Source organism: Caretta caretta, chromosome 8 (assembly GCF_965140235.1).
Source record: "Caretta caretta isolate rCarCar2 chromosome 8, rCarCar1.hap1, whole genome shotgun sequence".
Classification (NCBI taxonomy): domain Eukaryota; kingdom Metazoa; phylum Chordata; order Testudines; family Cheloniidae; genus Caretta; species Caretta caretta.
Window position 1 is genome coordinate 79,928,667 of NC_134213.1, and position 25,117 is coordinate 79,953,783.

At 39.9% G+C, this 25,117-nt stretch overlaps 1 protein-coding gene across 4 annotated transcripts in view; it reads left to right on the forward strand.

Moving 5' to 3' along the window:
- The window catches only part of SSX2IP (SSX family member 2 interacting protein), a 38,976-nt gene that overhangs the window by 7,975 nt on the left and 5,884 nt on the right, over window positions 1-25,117 (forward strand). For all 4 annotated transcript variants that reach the window (XM_048861615.2, XM_048861616.2, XM_048861617.2 and 1 more), the window contains exons 2-11: window positions 9,619-9,679; window positions 12,007-12,138; window positions 12,894-13,063; window positions 13,309-13,509; window positions 15,676-15,786; window positions 16,638-16,773; window positions 17,769-17,844; window positions 17,929-18,106; window positions 21,304-21,454; window positions 24,306-24,442. In XM_048861615.2, coding sequence (XP_048717572.2) covers window positions 12,096-12,138; window positions 12,894-13,063; window positions 13,309-13,509; window positions 15,676-15,786; window positions 16,638-16,773; window positions 17,769-17,844; window positions 17,929-18,106; window positions 21,304-21,454; window positions 24,306-24,442 — 1,203 coding nt within the window. In that variant the 5' untranslated portion in view covers window positions 9,619-9,679; window positions 12,007-12,095. The remainder of the gene's footprint in view (window positions 1-9,618; window positions 9,680-12,006; window positions 12,139-12,893; window positions 13,064-13,308; window positions 13,510-15,675; window positions 15,787-16,637; window positions 16,774-17,768; window positions 17,845-17,928; window positions 18,107-21,303; window positions 21,455-24,305; window positions 24,443-25,117) is intronic.

The window sequence follows — 25,117 nt, forward strand, 5'->3', positions numbered from 1 at the left end:
ATCATAGACTATCAGGGTTGGTAGGGACCTCAGGAGGTCATCTAGTCCATCCCCCTGCTCAAAGCAGGACCTATCCCCAATTAAATCATCCCAGCCAGGGCTTTGTCAAGCCTGACCTTGAAAACCTCTAAGGAAGGAGATTCTGCTACCTCCCTAGGTAACCCAGTCCAGTGCTTCACCACCCTCCTAGTGAAAAAGTTTTTCCTAACATCCAACCTAAGTCTCCCCCACTCAATACACTTTTATAATACAGTAATATTGTACACAACAGTTGATTCAGTTGCTTATCATTTGAGGTTCAGACCCCAGCCAGAGCTCTTTCCCCCACTCACTAAGTTGATGGCTTTGTTTGCTTTTTATGTAAATGTGCCTTTATTTTCTCTGCCTGATGGCCAGGCTGGTCAGACACCCACATACACATTCCATTGTCTAGTGGGGGCTGGGTTTATGCCTTGCTTACCAAACACATTTTAAGAACGTAAATCTAGCACACATCCATAACGCTTTGTACACAGCTCATACATATATCACGCAAGAATATTAATGATCAGGATCAGTCAGTTTTTAGTTTTTCAGCGATATTACATGCCACTTCTTGGGTATATATCATAGCAACAGTGTATTAGGTGTAGTGAGCGTGTCAGGTGTGACGAGTTGCTGACACAGAATAGTTAACCACCAGTGGACCTCTGAGTCACCATGCCGCTATTAAAGAGGTATTTCTATTTTGGAGAAACGTAATCCGAGTGCAGCAGAATATTCAGAAGGTGCTGAATCTGATTTTTTGAAGGGAAAATAAACTACACAAGCAATGCTCAGTGGGTAGAGAGGGTGATTGGGGTGGAAGAATAGGAGGGAATGGGGGGGAAGGGGTTGGGGAATCAGAGGATGGGGACCAGTGGGAGAGGAGGGGAGCAGTGGGACGCTGGAAAGGAGGACATGGGGTGCATGACAGAGGCACTGGGGGAGAATAGGGGTGGGACACCTTTCAGCCACACATCCCCCACCATGTATGTGCCATGATCTAGGGACTCCCAGCCCACCTAAAGGGGTGTGACAATCTGTTCCTCCAGGAAGCCAGGTTCTGAGAGGGCTTGTCTTTTGTGGGGGTCTGAACCGCTATCCCCCTTGTGATATGAGATCTGGGGGGTCCCTTGCCCATTTATGGGGATGTGACCTTCCCTGCCTGCCTGTATAAGCCAGGTTATGGGGGCGTGCCTTGCCTTTCTGAGGTTGTCCAAGATCTCTCTCCCTCCTCCCATGTGAACAAGGACCTGAGGAAGAGCCCCTCTGGGGGAGAGTTTAGAACAGGCATGCTCAGAGCATGCACAAAGAACACATTCCTGACACTGGCGTTCTATAACTACATTAGGAACAAGAGAAAGGCAAAGGGAAGTATAGGTCCACTATTTAATGGGGAAGGAGAGCTAATGATACAATATCAAGAAGGCTGAGGTGTTTAATATCTATTTTGCTTCAGTCTTCACTAAAAAGATTAATGGTGACCATATTCTCAACACAATTAATATTAACAACAAGGGGGAAAGAGCATATTCCAAAATAGGGAAAGGTTCTAGTGAATCACAAACTGAATATGAATTACTATGTTGCAGTTTTGAAAAAAGCTAATACCCTTCTGGGGTATATTAACAGGAGTGTCATGTGTAAGACGTGGGAGGTAATTGTCCCACTGTACTTGGCACTGGTGAGGCTTCAGCTGGAGTACTGTGTCCAGTTCTGCGTGCCACACTTTAAGAAGGATGTGGACAAATTGGAGAGCAACAAAAATGATAAAAGGTGACCTCTGAGGAGAGGTTTAAAGAAGGCCGAGGAGGTACCTCGTAATAGTCTTCAGATGTGTTAAGGGCTATTATAAAGAGGACAGTGGTCAATTGTTCTCTATGTCCACTAATGTAAGACCAGAAGTAATCAGCTTAATCTGCATCAAGAGAGAGATTTAGATTCATTATAAGGAAAAACATTCTAACTATAAGGAGAGCTAAATACAGGAATAGGCTTCTAAGGGAGGTTGTGGAATCCCCATCTGTAGATGTGTGTAGTTTGGATATGGGCTAGTGTAATTGTGCCCCCAGTAATATGTACATTCCCAGCAAAACACCTAATACCCAATTGTCCACCCCTTGCATAGGCCATTGATCCTGCTCCTCCATAGTCACAGGAGAGGGGCACAGCCAAACATCTTCTGTTGATTTACACTATTTTACACACCCCTCCATTGATTCCCAGTTAGCTCCTCCCCTTCTCATTATTTCCATAGGGCTTGTGGGGACCACCTTAGTTGCCATTCCATTTCCAGGTACCATGGTAGCTATTACACAGGTGCTGGCCTCCTAGTTGAGCATTTTGCATTCCCATACACATTTCCCCCTAAAGGTCAGCCTTTTGAAACCATCCCCCACCCACATCATGAGATTTTCTGTTCATTAAAACACAACAATGCTAGCAACAAGACAAACACCACAAAACATAGGTCCCTGGTATTCTGAGTTATTCTTCCACTGGCGCCAGCTTGCTTGTAGAGTGTCTGAAAAACAAAATAAACAATTTCCACCTCCCTGGTGGGGACAGACTATTGCTTAATAATAATACCACTTTCTTTTACAAATTTCCTTGCTAATTGCAGAAAAAAAAGAATTACCTTCAGGCTGTCCTTATTTTGTTCTATAGTCAGGCTAGTGAATTACCCCACTCACTGGTCATTTATGAAATTCATGAGGTGGTGTACCTCAGTTTCCCCTCTTGTACAACAGACCATGTTTGCAATAGTTTCTCTGCTGTACCAAGCTTTAAGTTTATTCTCAGGTAATAGCTGAGACGCAGCTTCAGATTTTAGCACTATACACACACACACACAAAATTCTCTTTTTCCTAACATCCCTTGCACTGTGATTACTCTTTTACACAACTGTACCCCGATTACACTTCCATCTTGTACAGCTAGATACAACCAGGGGCAGCCAAGTTAAGTTCCATAAGAAACCCCTTACATCCTTTAGTGATTTTGATTACATTACCCAATAGTCAAATAATTTTGATCAGATTCTCTCTCTGCCTGCTGCCTGCAGCAGTCCCTTATAGACCATTTCTGTGGGAAAAGGGCCCATTTCCCCTCAGAATAGCTGTAAAGGCTTCTGGGGACAGAAGCATAGTGGTTATAGTAGCCACTCTACCTGACCCCCTTGGATAATTTAATTACCAAGCTTCCATCCAATGTGACTGCACAGAGTTGAACATCCAGTTACATTTATATAACTGGGTTTTATCATTAAGCAAAAACTTCCTTCTTGACATCTCACATAAGTATCCAAAGTACCCTCCATTAAAACTTCAGAAAACAAAAGAGTGTGGAAAGGCAGGTTGCACTTTGAAACTTTTTTTTTTTTCTTCCCCTTCTTTCTCTCCACTCCCCCAGGACCAAGTCCCAGCTCCAGTCTCTAAAGATAGTCTGTTAACTCTGCTTTTGACTTTAAACCCTGTTGTGCCAAATCATCTTTCACTACCCCTAACTAATTTACAACCCTTCAGCAGCCCTTGCTGAAGCAGCACCAAACTTCAAAGATTACTGGCAGCTTCCCATAATGCTGCCCTTACTTCAAACCTCTCTCAAGCAGACTGAAGTGTCTCCTTTCCCTGGAAGGCATTCAGTCCCCATGAGCAGGGACCTTCTTTCACTACCCATATACCAAGGAGGGTGGGCTCCTCAGCCACTCCCCATCCCTCTGGGTCCCCTAACACTTCCTTCATTTCCTTTTTAATCTTATCCCAGGTTGACCCCTGCACCTGGTATGGACCCTAGTTCTTCCTTATCCATTTATCCAAAAATCCTTTACCCTGGCTTGCCAGAACTTGCAACTACCATCACGAGAGTTCGCGATACCCCCTCCAAGCAGCTGCGCAGACTGTTGTGGAGGGGGACTTACAGGCTGCCACTCTCCTATCCAATGTGATGCATCTGAGTCACGGCACCAAGATGTTAGGGGGCTTATTCCTGCACCCACTTACTTCCCTAGTCCTTCTCGCATGAACAGAGAGCAACAATATCTGAAGTCCAAAGGTGCAAACAATTTGATGTTTATTGGGGGTGAACTTCCAGCAAGCATGATTCCAGTTTCCTTCCTTAGTGTCCCCCTTCCCAGCTCTGACACCATAGAGCCTTACACCTGTGTCCCTGTTCCCATTTCCCCCTTTAGCAAAACATGATTCCAATTTCCCCATCTCCATTCCCCCCACCAACCCTCTCACTTCCTGATTGACTGCAGACCATATAGTAGAACTTGAGTTCTGCTTAGCTATACCTTAACCAATCATTTCCCTGAAATTTAACTAACCAATCCTAACATATTGTAACATGATTATTTAACCAATTATATCCCACCACCTTAATTAGTTTACACCCAGCAAAATAATTATACAGCAGACAGGAACAATCACAGAACCAGACAGAGATTATGCAGACAAACAATAGCAAAGTGGGAACTATAATGACAAAACCATACAGAAGTGAGGATTTCACATCCCAGCTATTGATAAGTGAGTTCTTGCCAGACAGGATGCTATCAAACGAAGTTTCCTTTTACATTTTCTAGGCACTTCCCTTTCTCTGGAGGTGATAGGAATACAGTCCTGTCCTGATAATGCCTAACAGCCCAATAGCACCTTCTTTCAGTGTGACTAGGTTGGGATGTGAGGCTGTGACCGTTCGCTTCCCAGCTTATGGCTGGCTCTGCTGCTTAGCCAAAGGCCTTAGCCTAAGAACAGGGCCTCAGACTGTGACAGTAAGAGAAGGACCTTACACCTGCAGACAGTGATTTTGATTCTTTCTTTTATACCTCTATAACTAGCCAAGTGATAAGAATACACCTAAATTCTTAGAGTACAGGCCTTTACCGACAGGCCTGAATATCTATATCCTAACACCATCATTTGAGGTTTTTAAGAACCGGTTAGACAAACTCCTATAACGGATGGTCTAAGTGTTCTTGGTCCTTCCTCAATGCTTGAGGCTGGACTAGATGACTTTGAGGGTCCCTTCAGGCCGTACATTTCTATGATCCTATGAATATGAGGAGTAGCAGAAGATGTTGGGCTTTTATGGGTGGTGGGTGTCTGTCAGCCCTGAATTCTCCCCTTGTGTGTGTGTGCATATGGGGGTCTAGGGGAGCCCCTCTCTTTGTTCATTATAAGTTCTGGGGTCTGGGGACCCTCCCCCTCTTTGCGTGCAATCTTCTTTCCTCTCCATGTGACTGGGATGGAGGGACTGACGGTAACACAGATTTAAGCCTCTGTAATCTAGAAAATAGTTAAGATACACAGTGTGGTGGGTGGTGGCCAGTGTGTGTGGGGTTTAATCTTCTGTAACCTTTATGTTGAAATGTTTCCAATTAATATTAGGTTGTTAAAATAAGGGTGCAATAAAACCCAACTGAGTTTTCATGTTGGAGCCTCTAGGTTGGTTACAGAAAATGTATTTAGTAGAAGACTACACTTTGAATGATACAACCAAACTTTATCAAAAAGAAAAATTAGTTAAGCAAACAGTCATGCAGTTACTACTTACACAACACTACAGTTATACTTACACTGTAACATCTTTTAATGTATCAATGGATGATCAGTCCACAAGAGCAAAGTACAGTTTTATAATCCTGGAACCTAATGGTATCCTTTGGAGGTTAATTTGAGTTCTCCAATTTAGCAAAACTACTCCTTTTATAATCCATTATTATACTAATTAACATTAAATTGCTTTTTACCATAATTATATTTCTGCCACCTCATTATTATTTCTTTACATTACCCGTTATTTAAATTAACATCTGAACCATATGCTTCCCATACTATCAATTTAGATTGCATTTTATTAAAACATTCTCAGTTCTTCTTGCTCAGACCAGTTATAACTAAAACATAATGGCAGCATAACCCTGGGTCATGTCCTTGCTAACTTTTACTTTCCTGTAACACTCTGTCTTTAACTTATCTCTAACTTTCTCACACTAATATCAATTTTCCATACTCCTGTCCTAAATTCTACTTATTTCTTTACCTAAACTATTCTATAGGCCAGTGGTTCTCAACCAGGGGTACGTGGACCAGGAGGAGGTACGTCAACTCAGCTAGATATTTTTGCCACAGGCTACATAAAAAGCACTAGCAAAGTTAGTACAAACTAAAATTTCATACAGACAATGACTTGTTTATATAGCTCTATATAATGTACACTGAAACATAAGTACAATATTTATATTCCAAATGATTTATGTTATAATTATACAGTAAAAATGAGAAAGTAAGCAATTTTTCAGTAATAATGTGCTGTGACACATTTGTATTTTTATGTCTGATTTTGTAAGCAAGTACTTTTTAAGCGAGGTGAGACTTGGGGTATGCAAGGCAAATCAGACTCCTGAAAGGGGTACAGTAGTCTGGAAAGGTTGAGAGCCACTGCTACAGGCTACAAGAGGAGGGGCCTGGTTTGGAGGAGGCGTAGACTGGGTGGAACTGGGGCATTGCTGGGGAAGCCCAGCTGAAACAGGGATAGAAGTCTTAGCTGGTGGTGCGTAGTGGGAATGAGGGGCCCAGCTCTGTTTGCAGATCAGGCTACATAACCAAGGTAGCATGCTCCCCTGCAGTAAGCTGCTGCCTATGATATGTATATGCAGCAGCATAGGGCAGGAGACAACAAGGAGCAATTTCTTGCATGCTAATGGCTTCTGCATTGCCAGCTAATGGCTCAGCAGGATGGGGAGCTGATAATGTCTGCGGGAGGTGGGATATATGTTGCAGGGAATGGTAGCGTGGGGGCAGAGAAGGTAAGAGACACCAGTCTTCTCTTATATGCTTAAAGTTTCTGTAACAAACATGTAATAAAACTGCCACGGTTTTGGAAAGTAGATTATCTATGAGATTTCTCTTACTGGCCTGTTGGCAACTACACTTGCAAACATTTCAAAGCACAATTATCCTGCATTCTACTATAACAACGTGTACAGGAGGGGAAAGGAGCTCTGAGGAATTACATAGCAACCATGTGGCCTAATGGAAAGAGCACTGAACTGGAACTATTCCTAACTCTGCCACTGGCTTGCTGGGTGGCCTTGGCCAAGTCACTTCTCTTCTATCCCTCCGTTTTCCATCTGTAAAATAGGGATAATGATGTAAAGTTATTTTAGACCTGCTGATGAAAAGCACTATATAAAAACTAGGTCATTCGTTATTATCTAGCCACAGTGGCATATCAACTGCTAACCTAGCTCATTCCACAGCTAAGCCACCTCGACCAAGAATGTTTATCTGTGGTTCTTATATTTAATCCTGGGAATATTGTGAGCTGCATTGTCCTAGAAGAACATAACCGCCCTGGAGGGTCATAGATGGAGATATGGTTGCTGGGTCTCAGTCTGTTGATGGCTTTGAAGATCAAGAGCAAGGTCACTGGCATTGAGAATCAATGAAAGGATGTGAGCACATGAATAGTGTGCTTGTGGCATCTCCTCCTGTGCATAGGTGGACTGACACACTCTGCTCTTTTGCATTTAGCCCCATATCCAGTAAAAAGAGGAACCTGTACAATGAAGATAATTCTAGTGGCAAAACACTGGCCATTTTCAGAGATGGTTACTTTTTGGAGACTTAGTAAGGTCTCCTGATGGTGCACAACAATTTAGGATGCCTTTTGCTGGTGGTTGAGCAATTTTAGGACCTTGAGGTTAGATTGCCCTTTAGTGGGTCTTCAGGTTGCTGTTTTTAAGTCTGGTTTATTATACGCTTCTGGTGGGTTTTCCAAGATACAAGGATCTGACTTCTGTTTCAGCTTAGGGAGAAAACAATTGGATTCTCAGGACTTCAGTTTACCACTCTTTTCCATTCCCACGTCTTCCTCCTGGCACCCCCCTCCATTCTGAAATCAAGGAATAGGAACTCTTGAAAGTGGCTTGCTCCTGATCCAACTGGGTTAGATTTCCTGGGTCTTCCTATCAACGTCACTGTAAGCAATAGTAAGAGAACGACTTGAATGCACTGTGTGGCAGAAGCTGAGTGCCTTTGACCTCCCCCCCAAAAGCACCATTAGCCTATTAATGCACACTGTGACATCATGTAATAGTGTTAATTATGACTTCTTTACTTCATATTTTATTTTTAAGAAAACATAAAATTGTGTGTGATGGTATGGGATTCATCATTCCACTGCAATGTAATTTTTCTCCTAGAAATTCAGTGATAGTTACAAACTGCTGCTGAAAGGGAATATTGGCACTTGGCAGGGAGCAGGCATATTAAAACTTTCTTCCCTCTCCCAAGCTGCCTTTGCAGCTGAAGTCTCTGTATTCTTACATATAGCTTTAAAAATAGGGGAAAAGGTTTAAAAAAAATAGGATTTTTGTTGTTGTTTATTGATGAAATCCTAGCTGTGAACCATTGGGGGTTGATGCACTGATATTACATCAATAAAGCACAGTTGGCCAATCATCGATCATTGCTACACTCAATATTAATTATCCAAGGTAAATCTCTTGTGCAGGCTGACTTTTGGACTATTCAGGACTTCTGTGAGTGTGTGTATTCCCTTTTCATGAATGAGAGCCCCTGGTATAACTTCTTGATTTTTACTTAGGTAAGCATTGCATAGAATTAAAGGAATTTGATCTTTGTCCATTGCGGATATGCAAATGACGGTAACTTTTATAGCTAGTCTAGTAAAATAGATTTATGCTGGTGTTAAAAGACTGCCTTTAAAGTGGAAGGAATAGGGACTTTTTAGGCCCTGTTTTCATCAGGGCTAATGATAGACCTGTCCGCCTTTTAAGCAAAGAGGGAAAACTGATTTGGTAAATGAAACTGGTTGTGCTGTGACTTGGATAATAGTCTGTTGCAAGTATTAGAGAAAGTAAGGTGGGTGAGATAATATCTTTTATTGGGCCAACTTCTGTTGGTGAAAGAGACAAGTTTTCGAGCTACACAGAGCTTTTCTTTAGGTCATATTGCAAATATTGTAAGGTTGCCCTTTGATTATAAGTAAGGCTACGTTTTAGTCATGGGTATTTTTAGTAAAAGTCACAGACAGGTCACAGGCAGTAAACAAAGATGCACGGCCCATGACTTTTACTAAAAATACAAGTGAATAATTGAGGGGTGCTGCCCAGGGTCCCCGCAGGAGCGGGAGGCATGGTGCGGGCAGTGGCGCATGGTCTGGGACCCCGCTGGTACTGCAGGGGGAGGGGGTGGGCAGGAGAGGGAGTTAGCAGGGCCGGCAGGATCCCTACCTGGCTTCTTGCCTCCCCCCCAGCAGCAGCAGAGTTTGGATGTGGGAGGGGGCAGGGGGTTGTGGCACGGGATGGGGTGAGGCGGGGTCTGGGTGGCACTTACCTGGGGGGCTCCCCAGAAGCAGCAACATCCCCCTTGGTTAGCTGCTTAGCGGAGGCGTGGCCAGGCAGTTCTGCGCGCTGCCTCTGCCTGCAGGCGCCGCCCCTGCAGCTCCCACCGTCCGCAGTTCCTGGAAATCACCCTAACTTACTAAGACAGAGGACTTAAGTTGTTGGAATGCCGGTAATGTGAAAATGTCTGTAGTTTGATTTGTGTTTTATGTTTTATTAACAGGACTGTGATGGGTAATACTCCTGATCTGAATTGATGGATCCAACAGAAGTTAAATGAACATGTAAGAAATGTTTTGTATGGTCTTTGTATTGTGCATGATTCTGGGTTTATTTGGTAAAGATATAGTTGATTTGGGTGGGAGAGAGGGAAGGGAAGACCCTCTTCTTAAAGACTCTGCTTCGGAAATCATGGGGGCTACATGAGAATCTCAGCTTTCATTGAAAGTTTCTGGACCTCGTGGTTTGAGAGATGCTGTAAACATGAACCCCAACAACTTAATATACGGAAGATAAAAAAGACCCAGTTCCTTTAGATCTCTTGGCTTTGGGGGCGGCACTACTGCAGTAGTACCTCATTTTTTCTCTTTCTCTGTAACATGGTCTCTACTGCTACTCCCTTACACCTGCGTTTTCTGATGGATACATTTGCATCAGTTGGAATGTGTTAATTTGCTGCAGCTACTGAGTAGCAACTCTGTCCCTTTTACCCTGGTGAACTTATCTGTGAAGCATTCTCCCAGTGATATGTCCTTTTCCCCAGCGTTGGGCCTGTCCTTGTGTGGTTGCACCGCAATGCCCTAGAGCTAGGGCAAAGTTGAAAAGGTGTTGGGAGCTATGATTGAGGCACTCTTACCCTGTTCTTTGAATGTCTTGAATAATTTTGGGTTTAAATCTCAGCCATGACACTATACTATGCTTCCTTTCTTTCTTTTTAAAAATAAAACTTCAGTCTGTAATAATAGCGCTTGCCATGCAAGGGTCTCAAAGCACTTTACAAATACTAATGATTTAATTGAGGCTCACAAAACCCCTGTGCAGTGGTGGTATTTATCAGTTTATTTATTATCCCCATTTTATAAATCAGGAAACAAAGAGAGCCCGAATAACTTGTCCAGGGTAACACAGGAAGTCTGTGACATAGCAGAAAAGAGAAGCCAGAGCTCCTGAGGGCCAGTCTGAACCTTAACCAAGTCTTAAGTTTTGGAGGAAGGAGTGCTACAGCATACTCCTCCATGTCTCCCAAGCTGCCATTTTAAGTTCCTGAATAAAACACAAATCAAAATAAAAAACCTCTGTACTTCAGTTCCCCATCTTGAAAATAATTCACAAGGATGTTGGCAGGGTAAACTCACTGCCATAGTATCTAGTGGTGACACATTTTAGTGCCATAGAAAGGCCTATAAATAAATTTTATCTCCAACCATATTCTAAAGATGGGCTTAAGGGTCACAAACCAGCTAGAGTAAACCTCTATGTTAAGTATGTATCAAGCAACCATTTTTGAAGGGTAGGTTCTAATTGCTGTAGACACCTGAAGTCTTAACTGCTCTGCTGTAAGTGGTTTATTGCAACAGTATCTGATCTGTGGTGTAAAAATCCTCAGAGGAAAACATGAAACTCATGTGAGGGTATCATCCAAATTGTTCGTCAGAGAGGCAGGTGTGCCTCCCTGTGGAGTGGGTCTGTTCCTCTAAAGCTGCAGATATCCATGGACCTGTGTGGCTCTCAGCACAGCTGTGAGAGGTAAAGGCCATGCTTGTGGGGGCCCTATGCCACTATGCTGGTTTCTAGATCCAGGGCAGCATGGCATCTGTGGGTCTAATGCTGCTTTCTCTGTCTCCTGGAAGACCCAGCCAGCTTTATCTTACGAGTGCAAGTTCTTTTGGTTTCCAGAAGGCCAGTGCTGTGGTCAGTGGCCAGGCCAATAGATTTGTTCCATTCAGATCTCTCCCAGCCTATTTTTTTTTTTTGCCAATTGTTGTTTCAAATTTTAAAAATACAAAATTAGGCACAGACTTGAACTGATTGCCACGTGGTGGGACTTTCGTATAGGTTTGAAGTTTAACGAAATTTTTCTCATCAGGTTGATAATTCCTCCTTTGCTCCTTCTATATCACGTATACTAATTTCAGAGTTTGGAAGACATTTATTTTTCTCTTAGGTAATAAGCCCACAGAGGTCAGTCTATGATGAAACTGTACTTAACCAAGTAGTGACTCTTCTATAAATAAAATTATGTTGCTTGGTTATAAAGTCCCTTATGACTTTAGAGAAATGGTCTTACTGTTCCTCTAATGATGTACACCACTATAAAAAACAATTGGATTAGTTTCTCTGCATCGTGATTCTTTATCCTCTTTCTGGGATGCTTGGTGACTTAATTTGTAATTTGTTATCTAAATACCGTGCACGAAAAATTGTCTTGTCTGGTCTATCTGTATTTAAGTATTGGTTGTATTTATTGTGCTGTAATCACCGGGTTTCATAGATTTGTTTGTATATAGAAAGTTTATATGGCTTGAGCCCAGCGACATCTGTTGTATACCTGCTTTAATCTTCTAGATGTGTTGGATACTACTGTTAATCTAAAATGTTCTTGCTATTTTAGGAGATGCCTATGTAGGAGATTTTACCAGCAATTGTACTAAATACTTCACTGCTGAAGCAGTTGCTCAGGTACTCTGGCTGTCTGTTGCTATGGGAGATTGGAAGACTGTTACAGTGCCACCGCTGTCCTCAGGTAACTATTGTAGTTAGAAGACAAAATTGGGAACAATTGTAATTTATGGGGTTGGAGGATCACTAGTGGTACAATATTTTACAGGGTGCTAACCAGCTAGCTTGGAGTTTGTCATAAAATATCTGACTCCTTAAGTGGAAATGTCAAATAATATAATTGTGTTTATACTACAATTTTTACTGGTTAAGGTAGTTTTACAGAATTGTTACCTTTAAAAATTACTCTACTGTATGTGAGAGAATTCTAAACATTCATGCCTTTTAGTCAGTGAATGTCTCACATTGCTGTAACTTTCGTTTTGTTTTCTGCCTCTCTTTTATCTTGTGTTTTGATTAACAGTGTATTAAAGGCAAGACTTTTTTTAATGTATGTGGAGTGGTGAGAGAGTAAATTAAAATGTACAATGAAACTTAATATGTAAGAATCCTCAGTACATATCTTGGGCATGTATGTGAAATAGTAATCTAAATAAGCAAATGAACTAGTAATTAGAATGATTTTTATGAGAATCTTTCTTTGGGAGGGGAGAGGAATTTTTTCATGAAAATGACTTATTTAAAATCTTATTGATGCTTTACTTTTTGGTAGAAACTCCAATTCCTAGCATTTTGTTTACAGTATTTCCCCCCAAACTTTTAATAGTTCTAAATGTCACTTCTAAAGTTCCTAAACAATGATGAATAACCCTGTTTTAGTCTCTTGAATTGATTTAGATAATTAGTCCTAAACTTGTTTCATAATATTTTGAATTGTAGCTAGCAAAACCACTTCTCAGAATACCTCAGAAAAAAAGATGTCCCCCTCAAGTTTAAACATGCAACAAGTGCTACACTCGTCACTGCCTTTGTCCAAAAGTACGCACAGCTTTTTCAGTGCCTTCTGCACAGAAGAGAATGTTGAACAGAGTATCTCCTATCTTAACAGGGTAAGCCACTTTTTCAAGTGGGGTCATTTAATATAACTGTCAATCAGTCGTGGAAATGAGTGTGAGTATTCTCTGAGGTGAGAGAGTTTATTCCCATGAAGTAGGCTTTTCTTTGGTTACTAATTGGAAGCCAAAGGGGTTTTTTTTTCCTTGCAAAAATGAATGTCTTCTAGTGTGCTGTCTGAGAATTTTGTCAAGCATAGAAAGAAATTGGTCCAATTATTGCTCTCTCTGTCCCTTACTAGGAGCTGACAACATTAGGTTTCCCTTCTCTTTATTCGGAGTGCAAAGATAAAGAATTAAATATAGTATCGGTCTTAAATTGTGTGAATGAACTGCTTGTACTCCAACGCAAGAACCTCCGAGCTCAGGAAGAGGTGGAAATCCAGCATCTGAAGTTGGGTAGTGATATGGACCACCTGCAGAACTGCTATGCTAAAGTAAAGGTAGAAAATCTATTCTTTCTTACTCCTATCATAATGCAATGTGGCACTTTCAGCTAACAAATGTTATAAATTCTCAGTAAGGTTATTTTGCTGATTTATTAAGACTTAATTGTCCTACAAGTTTTTTTTTTCTGAGGTGTGTTTTCTAACTGATGGAAAACTCATTAAATGTAATGAAAAATGAGTGAAGAAATAGTTCTCTAATAAAGACATGGATATTTTGTGAACAGTTTAGTGACCAGCTGTTCCTGAAGAAAATTGATTAGATTAGAGGGTGGTAATTCATTATGGAAATGAAGATCTTGGAAGATTTGGCCGGTTTATCTTTAAATAGGATATTGTGAGTGTTGCTAGATTTTTCAATCCTAGAAAATAAATTACTACATGTAGCCATAACAAGTATAGCAAGGTTACTCATGTTGCTCATCCTGATTCCAAAGGACCATCTCCAAAGGCTATTGTGTAGCTCATTCTCCATATCCATTCAGTTCTTGGCTTCCCTGAAAGGCCTGAGGACAACTGTCGTGTCGCAGTGTCTATTCAAAAGCAGTCAGCAACAGTTTTTTGGTTACTGGTTTGAATTTAGACCAAATTGGTAGATGAGGCTCCATAATCTGTTACAATCCAGCCCCTCCCAAAATTTTAGGCTAAACAGTAAATGACAGTCAGTTAGTGCTCGTGACTTAAATGGCATGAACTGAATGGAAAAATTGTACTTGAAAATAGGTATAGTTGCTTTATTAGCAGATTCTGAGTTGTGGCTCATCTTTAAAATAAGCTTCTTTTTCATGGTAACATTTTAGCAAGGCAGCTGTTGCCCCTCTTAGTTCTACTTGGCAAGAAGATTGGCTACCCCTACCACTTTTGCTGCTATTTGTACTGCAATAGCACCCAGAAGTCACAGTTTGAATTAGGATGTCATTTTTCTAGACACTGTGCATGAACCCACAGGCAGACAACAGTTCTATCCTGAGTGTATGTAATCTGCATGAAAACAACGCTAGCATGTAACATTAAAATGCTATTGTACAACTGCACTCCTGCTTTTAAAAACTTAACTTATGTATTATATTAACCCCTCAGCGAAGTCATCCAAACTACTTACCCCATGTGCAGGTGTGTTAAAAGAGAGAAATTATGCATCTTACTTCCACAGAGCTTTTGTGCTGAAGCTACCCTAATTTGGCCCACAAATATGTAAATTTTGTGTGTACCTTCCTGCTCCCTCCAAAAGCGGTATGATGGAGTGATCCATTGTTACAGAGGTGGTATTGTGCAGGATGTTATCTATTGGTGAGCTATTCCTGCATGTATTTATCACTTCCATATGTTTCTTCATCCATAGCCGTTGACATATGCAAAGAAAAGGGCCCTATGAACTCTGCTGTTCCATGCTATGGAATTTACTGCAGAGTTCACCTCTAGCTGCAGCTTTTTTTTTTTTTTTTTTTTTAAGCACAAAAGTAATTTCCGCCACTTATGGTCATGAAGAAAATCTTGAAAATGTGAACCTACAGTGATGTCTGCTTGAATGTGCACTGAAACAATGTCTGTAGGGAAGGTATGAGCTGCCCCATTCACCTCTGTGTTGGCAATTCAAAAATCAACATGATTTTAATGATAATTTTAGTAGAAACATCCAGCTAACATACTTATCCAAGCCAACAAAAGCTCCAGCTGCCAAAACATCTAGCTTCTCCTCTGACTTCTGTGGAGAAGGCAAGCATTGCGGCATATTGAATACTTAATAATTTAATGGCAGAGAAAGAGTAATTGCATTCAGTATCAAACAGCTGTAGCTCACAAAAGCTTATGCTCAAATAAATTGGTTAGTCTCTAAGGTGCCACAAGTACTCCTTTTCTTTTTGCGAATACAGACTAACTCTGAAAACTGAAAGTTGTAATGCTGTGTTGCTTATATTCATTTCTGTATTTAACTCAGTAAAAATCCCCATGAAGTGAAGCTGCTACAGAACTAGGAATCTGCTGCACTGGGGTAACCATATTATCCAGGCCTCTTGCCGTAGAAATAAAGATTAATTTGTCGTCGAGGGGCCTTCCCTGTGTATTGGGCTTCTGATATTTCAGCAAGAACAAACTTGTCTCAAATTATTTTTTTTCTTTTGTAATTCATAATTGAGATTGAATTATGGGTACTTTTTTTAGGAGCAACTGGAAGCTTCTAGAAGGGAAATAGTGGGACTTCAAGAAAGAGACAGACAACAACAATGTAAGAACAGAAATCTGCACCAGTTACTTAAAAATGAAAAAGATGAGGTGAGTCAGCCTGTACATCTACACAAATCATTCAGACAGTTTTGACTAATCTTACAGAAAACCTCAGGTTTTAGTAACATTTTATTTTAAAAGAATACATAAAGTCAGGCTTGCATAGAGAAAGTTAGCGAATTTCATATGTGGTCACTGTGAAGTCTGGCATACTAGCTGCTAATGGGATGCAATTCATGTGCAAATCGAGTTGATTGGTTCAGATGATAAAAATGGTGGTCTCGTATAAATACACGTGCAGTCTTGTGATGCCTTTTTAAATGTATCATTCTGAGTTAGGTCAGCTAAAGCCTGGCTGCTAGGCTCTGAGACCCAGCTATTTGCCAAAGCCTTTCTACTAATGTATAACAAAACCAAAGTAACACTTCAGATATGTGTAGGAGAGCAAACAAACAAAACATGCAGCCAAAACCTGGAATAGCTCCTTTAACCTTGAAGAGGGAAAGGCTAGAATCCACTTGGAAGTTTATTGTAAACAATATTTTGCCTAAATTAACTGTATGGTGCTTAGGGAAAACCTGAGCAGGAGTTCTATGTGCACACACATGTAAATACATTTATTGTTATTTGGATGACAACAGTGTCTAGGAGCACTAGTCATGGACCTGGACATTTACACAATTAGCTTTTCTGTAGTGCCTATCCCAGTGGTGTCTATATGTAAGTAGCATCTTAATGTTCAGCTAAAAATATTGGACAGAGACTGAAAGTTACTAGGCCTTAAAATTTATATTTTATACAAATATTTATACCAAGCTCTTTTATTTTTGTTTTTAAGTTTAAAGGAATGTATGTGCACAACCTTTAGTTGAAAATGTATGGGGTTTTGAGTTTTTTAGGTACAAAAATTACAAAATATTATTGCAAGTCGTGCTACTCAGTACAATCATGATATGAAGAGGAAAGAAAGAGAATACAACAAACTAAAAGAACGCTTACATCAACTAGTCATGAACAAAAAGGATAAAAAAATAGGTAAGTAAAGTCTTCTACATCGTAGTGATACAGTAAAGCTGCATGTTCAAGATATTTACTTTAGCATCTAGCATTAACAATATGCCAGGCTCCTTACTTAGAATGCACTTTGGTATCCAGAATAGTAGGTCATAAAGAAGGTTTTGCATAAAATATGTAGCATTTAATTAAACTTAACTGTTCATAGACTTAAAGAAAACTTTGAATTTCTATTTTTACTAATGTAAGAGTGCCCTGTAAGAGTTTTTGAGTATCTCCCCTTGTTTTGATAGGCAGAAACCAAAGAAGGCCAGTTGGCTGCCTGGTGAGAATCATGATCAGTTCCTAAATTAAAACATTTCCCCCCTTATAATTTCTACCTTTGCTAGTACCACTTCAGCTCTGATGGTGGTAGGAACATCTCTTAGTGCTAATGTAGACAGGGCTGTAAAGAGCACTTTAAGTACTATATTTAATCAAAACTGCTTAAAATTTTGGCAACCACCTGGAGGCCTGGAACCGCACTAATGTTAGCGAAGGTGGGAGATTCTAGACAGGAAATAAAACTAGTGTAGGCACAGCCTATGGAGGGGAAGGGAGAAGCAGTTCTGTGTCACCTCATTGCAACTTTTATTAAAAAAAACTTAGGGTGCTCTGCCACTTCTAAATAAGACATAAAACAAATAAGGATCATTAGGCTGTTCTGTCACACAGTGAGTGTGTTTCTAAAAGAGACACCATCATTTTAGAAACTCTACAATCTTTTTCATTTATTAATTTTAGATGTTACTTATAACTTTACCATCAACATTTCCTCTCTTCCTTCCATTATCTACATTTCTTGTTTTGTTTTCAGGAGAGTTTGGTCTCATGTTAGTCCAAAGGTTGATTTTTATATTCAGTCCTGTAAGGCCTCTTAATGTAAAGGCAAATGGAAGGTTACCTGAATATTTAGATATACTTTGGGGATTTTTACTTCACTCTGAAATGTCTTTAATTTCCCTTCTCATTTGTAGCTATGGATGTTCTAAATTACGTAGGTAGAGTTGATGGGAAGAGAGGTGCTTGGAGAACTGGTAAAACAGAAGCCAGGTAAGTTGATAGCTATATAAATACATACTTTAATCAAAGTGTATTTTGCAATTTATTTATTTATTGTAAGGCTTCTGCTTTCAGGAATGAAGAAGAAATGTACAAAGTTTTGCTAGGTGGCTATGAACAACGCCAAAAACAGCTTCTAGTGGAAAATGCTGAGCTCAAGAAAGTTCTTCAGCAAATGAAGAAAGAGATGATTTCACTTCTCCCACCACAGAAACAAAAACCTAAGGAAAGAGCTGAAGATGGCATTGGGCCTGTAAGTGTTTTTATTTTTGTTTAAAAAACAACAACTTTCCACTGCATGCATCCAATGAAGTGAGCTGTAGCTCACGAAAGTGTATGCTCAGATAAATTCGTTAGTCTCTAAGGTGCCACAAGTCCTCCTTTTCTTTTAACAACTATATACTGAACTAGTACTATGCACAGTCATTGGGACATACAAAAATATTACTCTAGCTTCTTAAAACTTGCCACCTGCACTAGTTACTGTGTCGCATGAGAATTCCACTGTTCAAATGGACCTAAATAGGCTGTCCAAATCATGCATTTTTCTCAGATCAATATTTGGGTATGGAAAATGGACTTAGGTGCTGATTTGCAATGCCCTAATGTGATTGGACAACCTCTTAAGGTGCTTATGTTGAAAAATTGTACTTCCAGTATGTACTGTATCTAGAAAAAAATGAGGTTATAAGTAGGGTAGGCTCTAAGTCCTACAAGCAAGATGAATCAATGTTTCTGCTAAAAATCTGCAGCTACTATCAGGAAACTTTTATCACTAAATTGAATGGTTTTCAGTTCTGCTAGTAATTCCCTTCCATTGTTCACGTTGGGGCCATCACACATTGCTTTATTGCTTGTCGATGTTCTGGCAGACGTGGGTATGAAAACGTATGTAATCATAAAGGAATCTTTTAAATGTGCTTTAGAATCACAACTGTTGTGGATGAGATGTCGAACAGAGCTGCTTGATTAAGTGGTATTTTGGGGGATTCAGTAGCTTTAGGCATTTTGCTGAAATTGAGATATTACATTGTGCTTGGTGTTCTTGCCACAGGGTATGAGTAATTCTCCTTAATTTCACTGAGAATTACTCGTATATCCTGCAACAGGCAAAACAGGCCCACAGTGTGTTTAGTGCTCTAATTAGTATTAATTAGTCAATTAGTCTAATTAGTCAAGTGTCTGACTCCTTTAGGAAAGAATCTTACTTTAGGTTGAAATTCCACTTTATAATGTAGTACTGCAACTCAGTATTGTGGAACTGTTTCACTGCTAAGGCCCCGTTTATACAGAGGATGCATGTTACATACTGTGGCTATAGTCCTGTAAATGGATATGCACAAGTGGACTCTCATGCCGCCTGGGACCCAGTGAAGACAGTGGGGTTCGGCGCAAACTCTGTGGGCCACCCATGCAGATCCAGCTTCAGGACTGAGGGATACATGTGCTTGCGTACCAAGACAAACTGGAGGAATAACAGGACTTTATGCTTTGCAACGAAATGTTCTTAGGTGACTGCATCAAATTTCTACAGTTCTTTGTTGATCTCTTGGGGTATAACTTTTTTTATAGCAGACTTAAAAAACCAAACAAACACACACAAGCCTCATTTAATTTATTGGAGGGGCATTCAACTACTTTGTAAAATGAATAACCAGCGGAGTCTAAGTAGTGACTGCAAAGTACTTATGGGTAGAGCTCTGTGTGAATACAAAATTTGTATCTGCATCTGATTTGCGATCCGCAAAAATGATCCACGGATGAGGATATCTGCAGCTATAGAGCTGATATCTGTGGATTTGCAGGGCTCTACTTATGGGGCATATACATTAGCTGCTCTCCAAATGCAAATATTTCAGCAATTTTTTTTACTTCTGTATATTTTAAAAATCTAGCTGGACTGATGGATTAACTATTTGCAAATACTCACAGTCAAAAGCAGCTCTGGGTTCATTTATGACAAAGGTTATAGGCGCAAAGTATTAACTATTTTTTTACTTGTCTAGTAAACTCATATGAATATAAAAAAGTTGATAAAAATTATTAATTTTATGGGGTGTGGAATAAATGTGTCTCTCTACTGGGCAAAGCTAACTTGTGCTCCGAAGCAAAGACCTCTTAATGTAAAATATGCTCGTTCTGGGTGAAATTTTGGTAAACCTCTAGAAATTGAATTATAATAGTCTCCTGAGACTTCTAACTAAAGCACTGCTATTTATGATACTTATGTACAGTAATCCAATGATCAGAAACTTGCTTAAATTACATATGTAAAAAAGGAAAACATAACTATTTGAGGTTCTTTGTTTTGTTTTTAAAGTAGTTATTACTGATTCAAAACAAGCTTGACTAAATGAACTTTGGTTTAAAACAAAAACCCCTGAACATCTTTTGCTGTCTTAATGTTCACACTGGTGGCTTGGCTTCTTGTTACTTAGCAACTTTATACTGAGTCAAGTGAGGTTATTAGCCTGGAATGCAGAGCTTTGGACTAGGGTACTATTGATATTAATATTTATTTCTACAGTAGCAGCCAGAGGCCCAGTCAGGATTGGGCCCTCATTGTGCTAGGCACTATACACATAGGCATCTCAAGAAAAATTGTCTTTATGGAATTAGATAGAATGTTAAATTTCTCTCCGTTCCCTCCTTTGCTGATATTGCAGTTTCTAAAACCCCCAGAAGCACTAAATTTCATTTAGTGAGTAAATGTTGCAGCATATGTAGATGAACCATTTTTTCCACCCTTGAACATGTCAATTTTATCTGTCTAAATTAATTTAGGATCCAATCTTTTCTATCTGCTCCTGAGTTAGAGAGGATTTACATTGGGTGCATCAGGCCTATGGATGCAAAAGAGAAGTGGGAGAAGGGAATTCTGGCTCCACAGCATTGTTCACTACTTCACCACCTCTTCTCACTCATCTTTCCTTCACCCTCACTGGTGCACTGTGAATAAGAAGGAGGCAGGGCCAGGTACTTGCTGTCCACAGGATAATTCTCTGCCTCTGTCTAGATGAGTAATCCCCACATACAAGATTATACAAACCCCATCCCTATGTTCTTAAAACATGTCATATGCTGCATAGTGAGCTCCTCATTCCCGGAATTGGTGTTTCAAGGGCAGCTGCCAGGCAGATTTAGCAGCATGACTCCTTGTAACCTTAAATCTCTACTTCAGGAAGGGGTAACTGTATTTGTGTCATCAGTATCTTGCTGGCTGATATTCATTCTGCATATGGGGGGGACAAGGGCAGCTAGGAAGTAATGTGGAAGGTCTGCCCTCCAGACCCCCTGAAATCCATGCATTTAGAGAGCCAAACTCCCTGTCAGGTCCAAACTAGGCAAATGCACTTAAATGGAAACTCTCCGAATTTCCTGTTCCCTCATACAGTTAATAAGCCTCATAGAGAGGACTGTTTCAGCAGATTCTTGTTTTTGCTTTTACAGGTGCTGTCAGACATGGAGGAAGATGCTGTAGAATTAAATAAAGAGAATATGTGGGAACTTTCTTGTGAAACTGTGCGAGAACAGCTTACCAACAGCATTAGAAAGCAGTGGAGAATGCTGAAAAATCATGTTGAAAAACTGGATAACCAAGGTAAGTGTCATCGTAAGCCTGTATTCTGCATCATCATGATGTTTGTGGAAACTCCATTTCCATAGTGTTGTTTGTTATACTCTGACCCATTTGACATAACAATACCAAAGCTAGAAAGAGTTTTTAAAAGAACATTAAAAAATCAGGACACAGTAGGTTGCCTCAAGTGCCATGCAAGAGAAATAGAAATATGAAAGATTTAATTACAGGAGAGCTGAGAAACTCTTATGTAGCAACACTGTTATCCCTGACTGAGGGGCACTTCAATTCTAACCCCCCATTTTCAGGTACTTATCCTTCCCAGTATCAACTTATCATTTGTTGAAGGAAGATATCTCTCATTGTTGGTTTCAGCAGAAAGGAGGCCTGTGTTAAATTTGACTTCTGTCATCTGTCATCCTGGCTAACTGAGTTACCGGTGAAGTGAAAATAAAAGAACTTGAAATAATGACTCACAAAAAGTATCTAAATCATTTTCAAAGTTTTGGGGCTTCACATGGGTTTCTAGGCAGAACTGGCTGGTGGCATAGTGTTAGTTTCAATTAATTTCCAGCTGCTAAATAGCATTAGAAACAGCTAAAATACATAAATATTTTTACTTTTTCATTAGCTACCAGAGGGATGTTATGCAATCATGAACAAGCAGGGAGGTCACCCATGAAACTGTGAATGGGAGGCAGATAGTCCATGAAAAAATGCCTTTATTAAAATTTATCCACACTGATATTTGAGAACACTTGCTCTGAAGAGTATTGATTTGGTAGGTTTGGGAGTAGAGAAGACACTGGTTGAGAGACAGCTATATGGAGTAAAAAGATCATTTTGCACGTTTGCAGTGTATCTGTGGTCACTTTTTGGTTTTGTGTGTGTGCACCAATGTCCAAATTCTTATCCCATTGAAGTCATTAGTTCTGCCACTGACTTCAGTGGGATCAAGATTTGGCTCATAATGTAGCCATCCAGATATATAAATGGCTATGTCTGTACATTGAAATTAAAGTAACATAACATGTAATAATTAAAAAATACTATGTATGTGCAAGGGGGCGGTTGTTGTAGGAAATAAAACATCTTTCTCCAATCCTCCCCCTTCCTGGGGTAAATGTTTGGAAGATTATAACCGTAATATTGTATGTATGTTTTTCATTTGATCCGTGTTTCCTTCATAAAGCTTATAGAATACATGGAGCCCTTACTTTTCCAATGAAAAATAGGTCTATATTACAGTAACTCCCCTCTAGGGTTTTTATAATGAAATTAATAACTCCAAAATTATGGTGGATTCTGAAGAACTGGATAACTTTCAGTTAAAAGATTTCCTCAGTTTACCTGATTCAGTACAAATGTAGAAACTGGCTCCCCCCCGTTTTGGTATGATGCTTAGAAATCAGATTTTCTTGAAATGGGATTCATTTTGTGCCATGGAGGAAAAAGGCAAATGTTTTTCAATTAAAATGTTAATCCTGCCTTGAAAAGGTCTAAAACCTTATATCTGTCAGGGTGAGTCACTATAATATTTTTTCCCCTTGCTTTGAGACTCTGATCTAAGCATGGTATTATAAAAATGCTTAACATTTGGATCTCTTTGTATTTAAGTGATATTTTTAACCTTTCCACTGACCTACCTCCTAATAACATTTTTTGGGGATGGGGAACAGGAACTTTCTTTCCCCCTCCCTTATGGGACTTGCACCCTCGTATGCAAAGGACCCGACCGTCCTTGGCCATAATATTGCTATTATAATACTAAATTCATGAGCTTTGTATTTAAGGCTTTGCACAAATCCAGCTTTTGATCTCGTATTGAGATTGGTGTAGGCCACTCATGTGTCATATTAATCATTTTATTGTGGTTAAAATATCTGAACATTCTGATTAATGAGGCACATATGTTGTGAACGACAGTATACTCTCTGAAGTTGGAATGGCAGGTGCCATAGAATGTTCTGGTGGTTACTTGCTGTTTCTGTGGAGATGTACGATGCAAGTTTCAGAATCTGTCTTGGAGAGACTTTATTAGTAGGCAGTGGGGAGTCTGCTTGTGGTCTAGGTAAAGGCTGCCACCAGAGTCTAAGGCTTCTCTTAATAACTAGCCTAAAAGGACTCTCTCAGTCCCAGAGAGAGAACGGCAGATCACGGTGCATGTCTGTCTGTATGCTACCAAATGGTAGTATACCAGGAGTGGGTAGGATAATCCAAAAGTTAAGATGGGTAATAAGGAAATAGTTTCCTGAATTTATTTTGTTGTTGTTGTCTTATCTGAGTGTTGATTTTCTTAATATTTGTTTTTATTTTGTTCAAAACCTGTTAAACTTGCTTTTCTTTACAGTATCTTCAAACAACTCAATAACAAGGTTTATACTAAAAGTGTAATTTTTTTGTTTTCCCCTATACCATGGGGAGTTTGTTTTATTTTAAATTGGCTCTTCCCTCACTCTTACTATCTGACTTGTCTGAACTGTTTGAATTCAAAGCACACTGCTTGTTTTACAAGTAGGGGTCCAGAGAAACCATTGTTAAGCCCAGAAATTGTAAAATAGTTAAGGGACAATTCAGGGGCATTCTTTCCCTGTAATAAAGTGATCCACTGAATTGTATTTTATGTCTGGCTGATTTTGTAGAGATCCAGTACTGTATCTGCTAGAACTTATTCAGTATTTCCTGTGAGTATTCAGACATATCCAGGGTCTTTCAAATTCCAAGGTTCGACAGATGCATATTAAAACGCCTTTTAATTTATTTCGTAAACTTTTCTTTATCTTAAATTAGCATCTTTATTGAACAGCATTACCAGTGGCTGCCTCTTTTACTTAAAACACCAAAAAACTTTTCTTTTTTTTCTTGTATTTAGTGTCACGTGCACATTCAGGGGCTTTGAATGGCAGCGATGTAATTTCAAGAGAGGACCATGAATTGGAAACTGAAAAGCTAGAATTAGAAATTCAGCAGTGCAAAGAAATGATCAAAACTCAGCAACAACTATTACAGGTCGGAATCTTTTGATTTTTTTTTTTTTAAACTGTGCTTCTCTTCCTCCCTTCTTCGAGTAGGAATTGAAGCATCATTCTAACGATGCCTTTTTATATTTGGGTGTTCCTGTTTTTGATAACTGTGGAGGCTGGAGCAGAGGGAGAGGGGATGTGACTCTCACCTTGGCAAACAGTATTTTGTTGTGAAGTTAGCACATATAGGGCTTGTCTACATTACCCGCTGGATCGACAGGCAGCAATTGATCCAGTGGGGGTAGATTGATGATGTCTAGTCTAGACGTGATAAATTGACCGAGCGCTCTCCCGTCAACTCAGGTACTCCACCAGGGCGAAAGGCGGAGTCTACGGAATAGCGCCAGCTGTTGACTTACTGCAGTGAAGACACTGCAGAAAGTAGATCTAACTACGTCGACTTCAACTACATTATTCATGTAGCTAAAGTTGTGTAACTTGGATTGATTCCCCCCCTTCCCCCCCCCCCGTGTAGACCAGGCCATAGAAGGAGAAACTGCAGAAGGCAACAAAGTTTAGCAACATATTCAGAAAGTTTATCTCGTCTACTTTCCATAGCTTTCTGAATAGGGTGCTAAACTTCTTTGTTTGCCTTCTGCAGTTTTTCCTTCCACACTTCCTAATTCCCTGTGCCAGTGGCCCATTTATGACCAAGACTGAT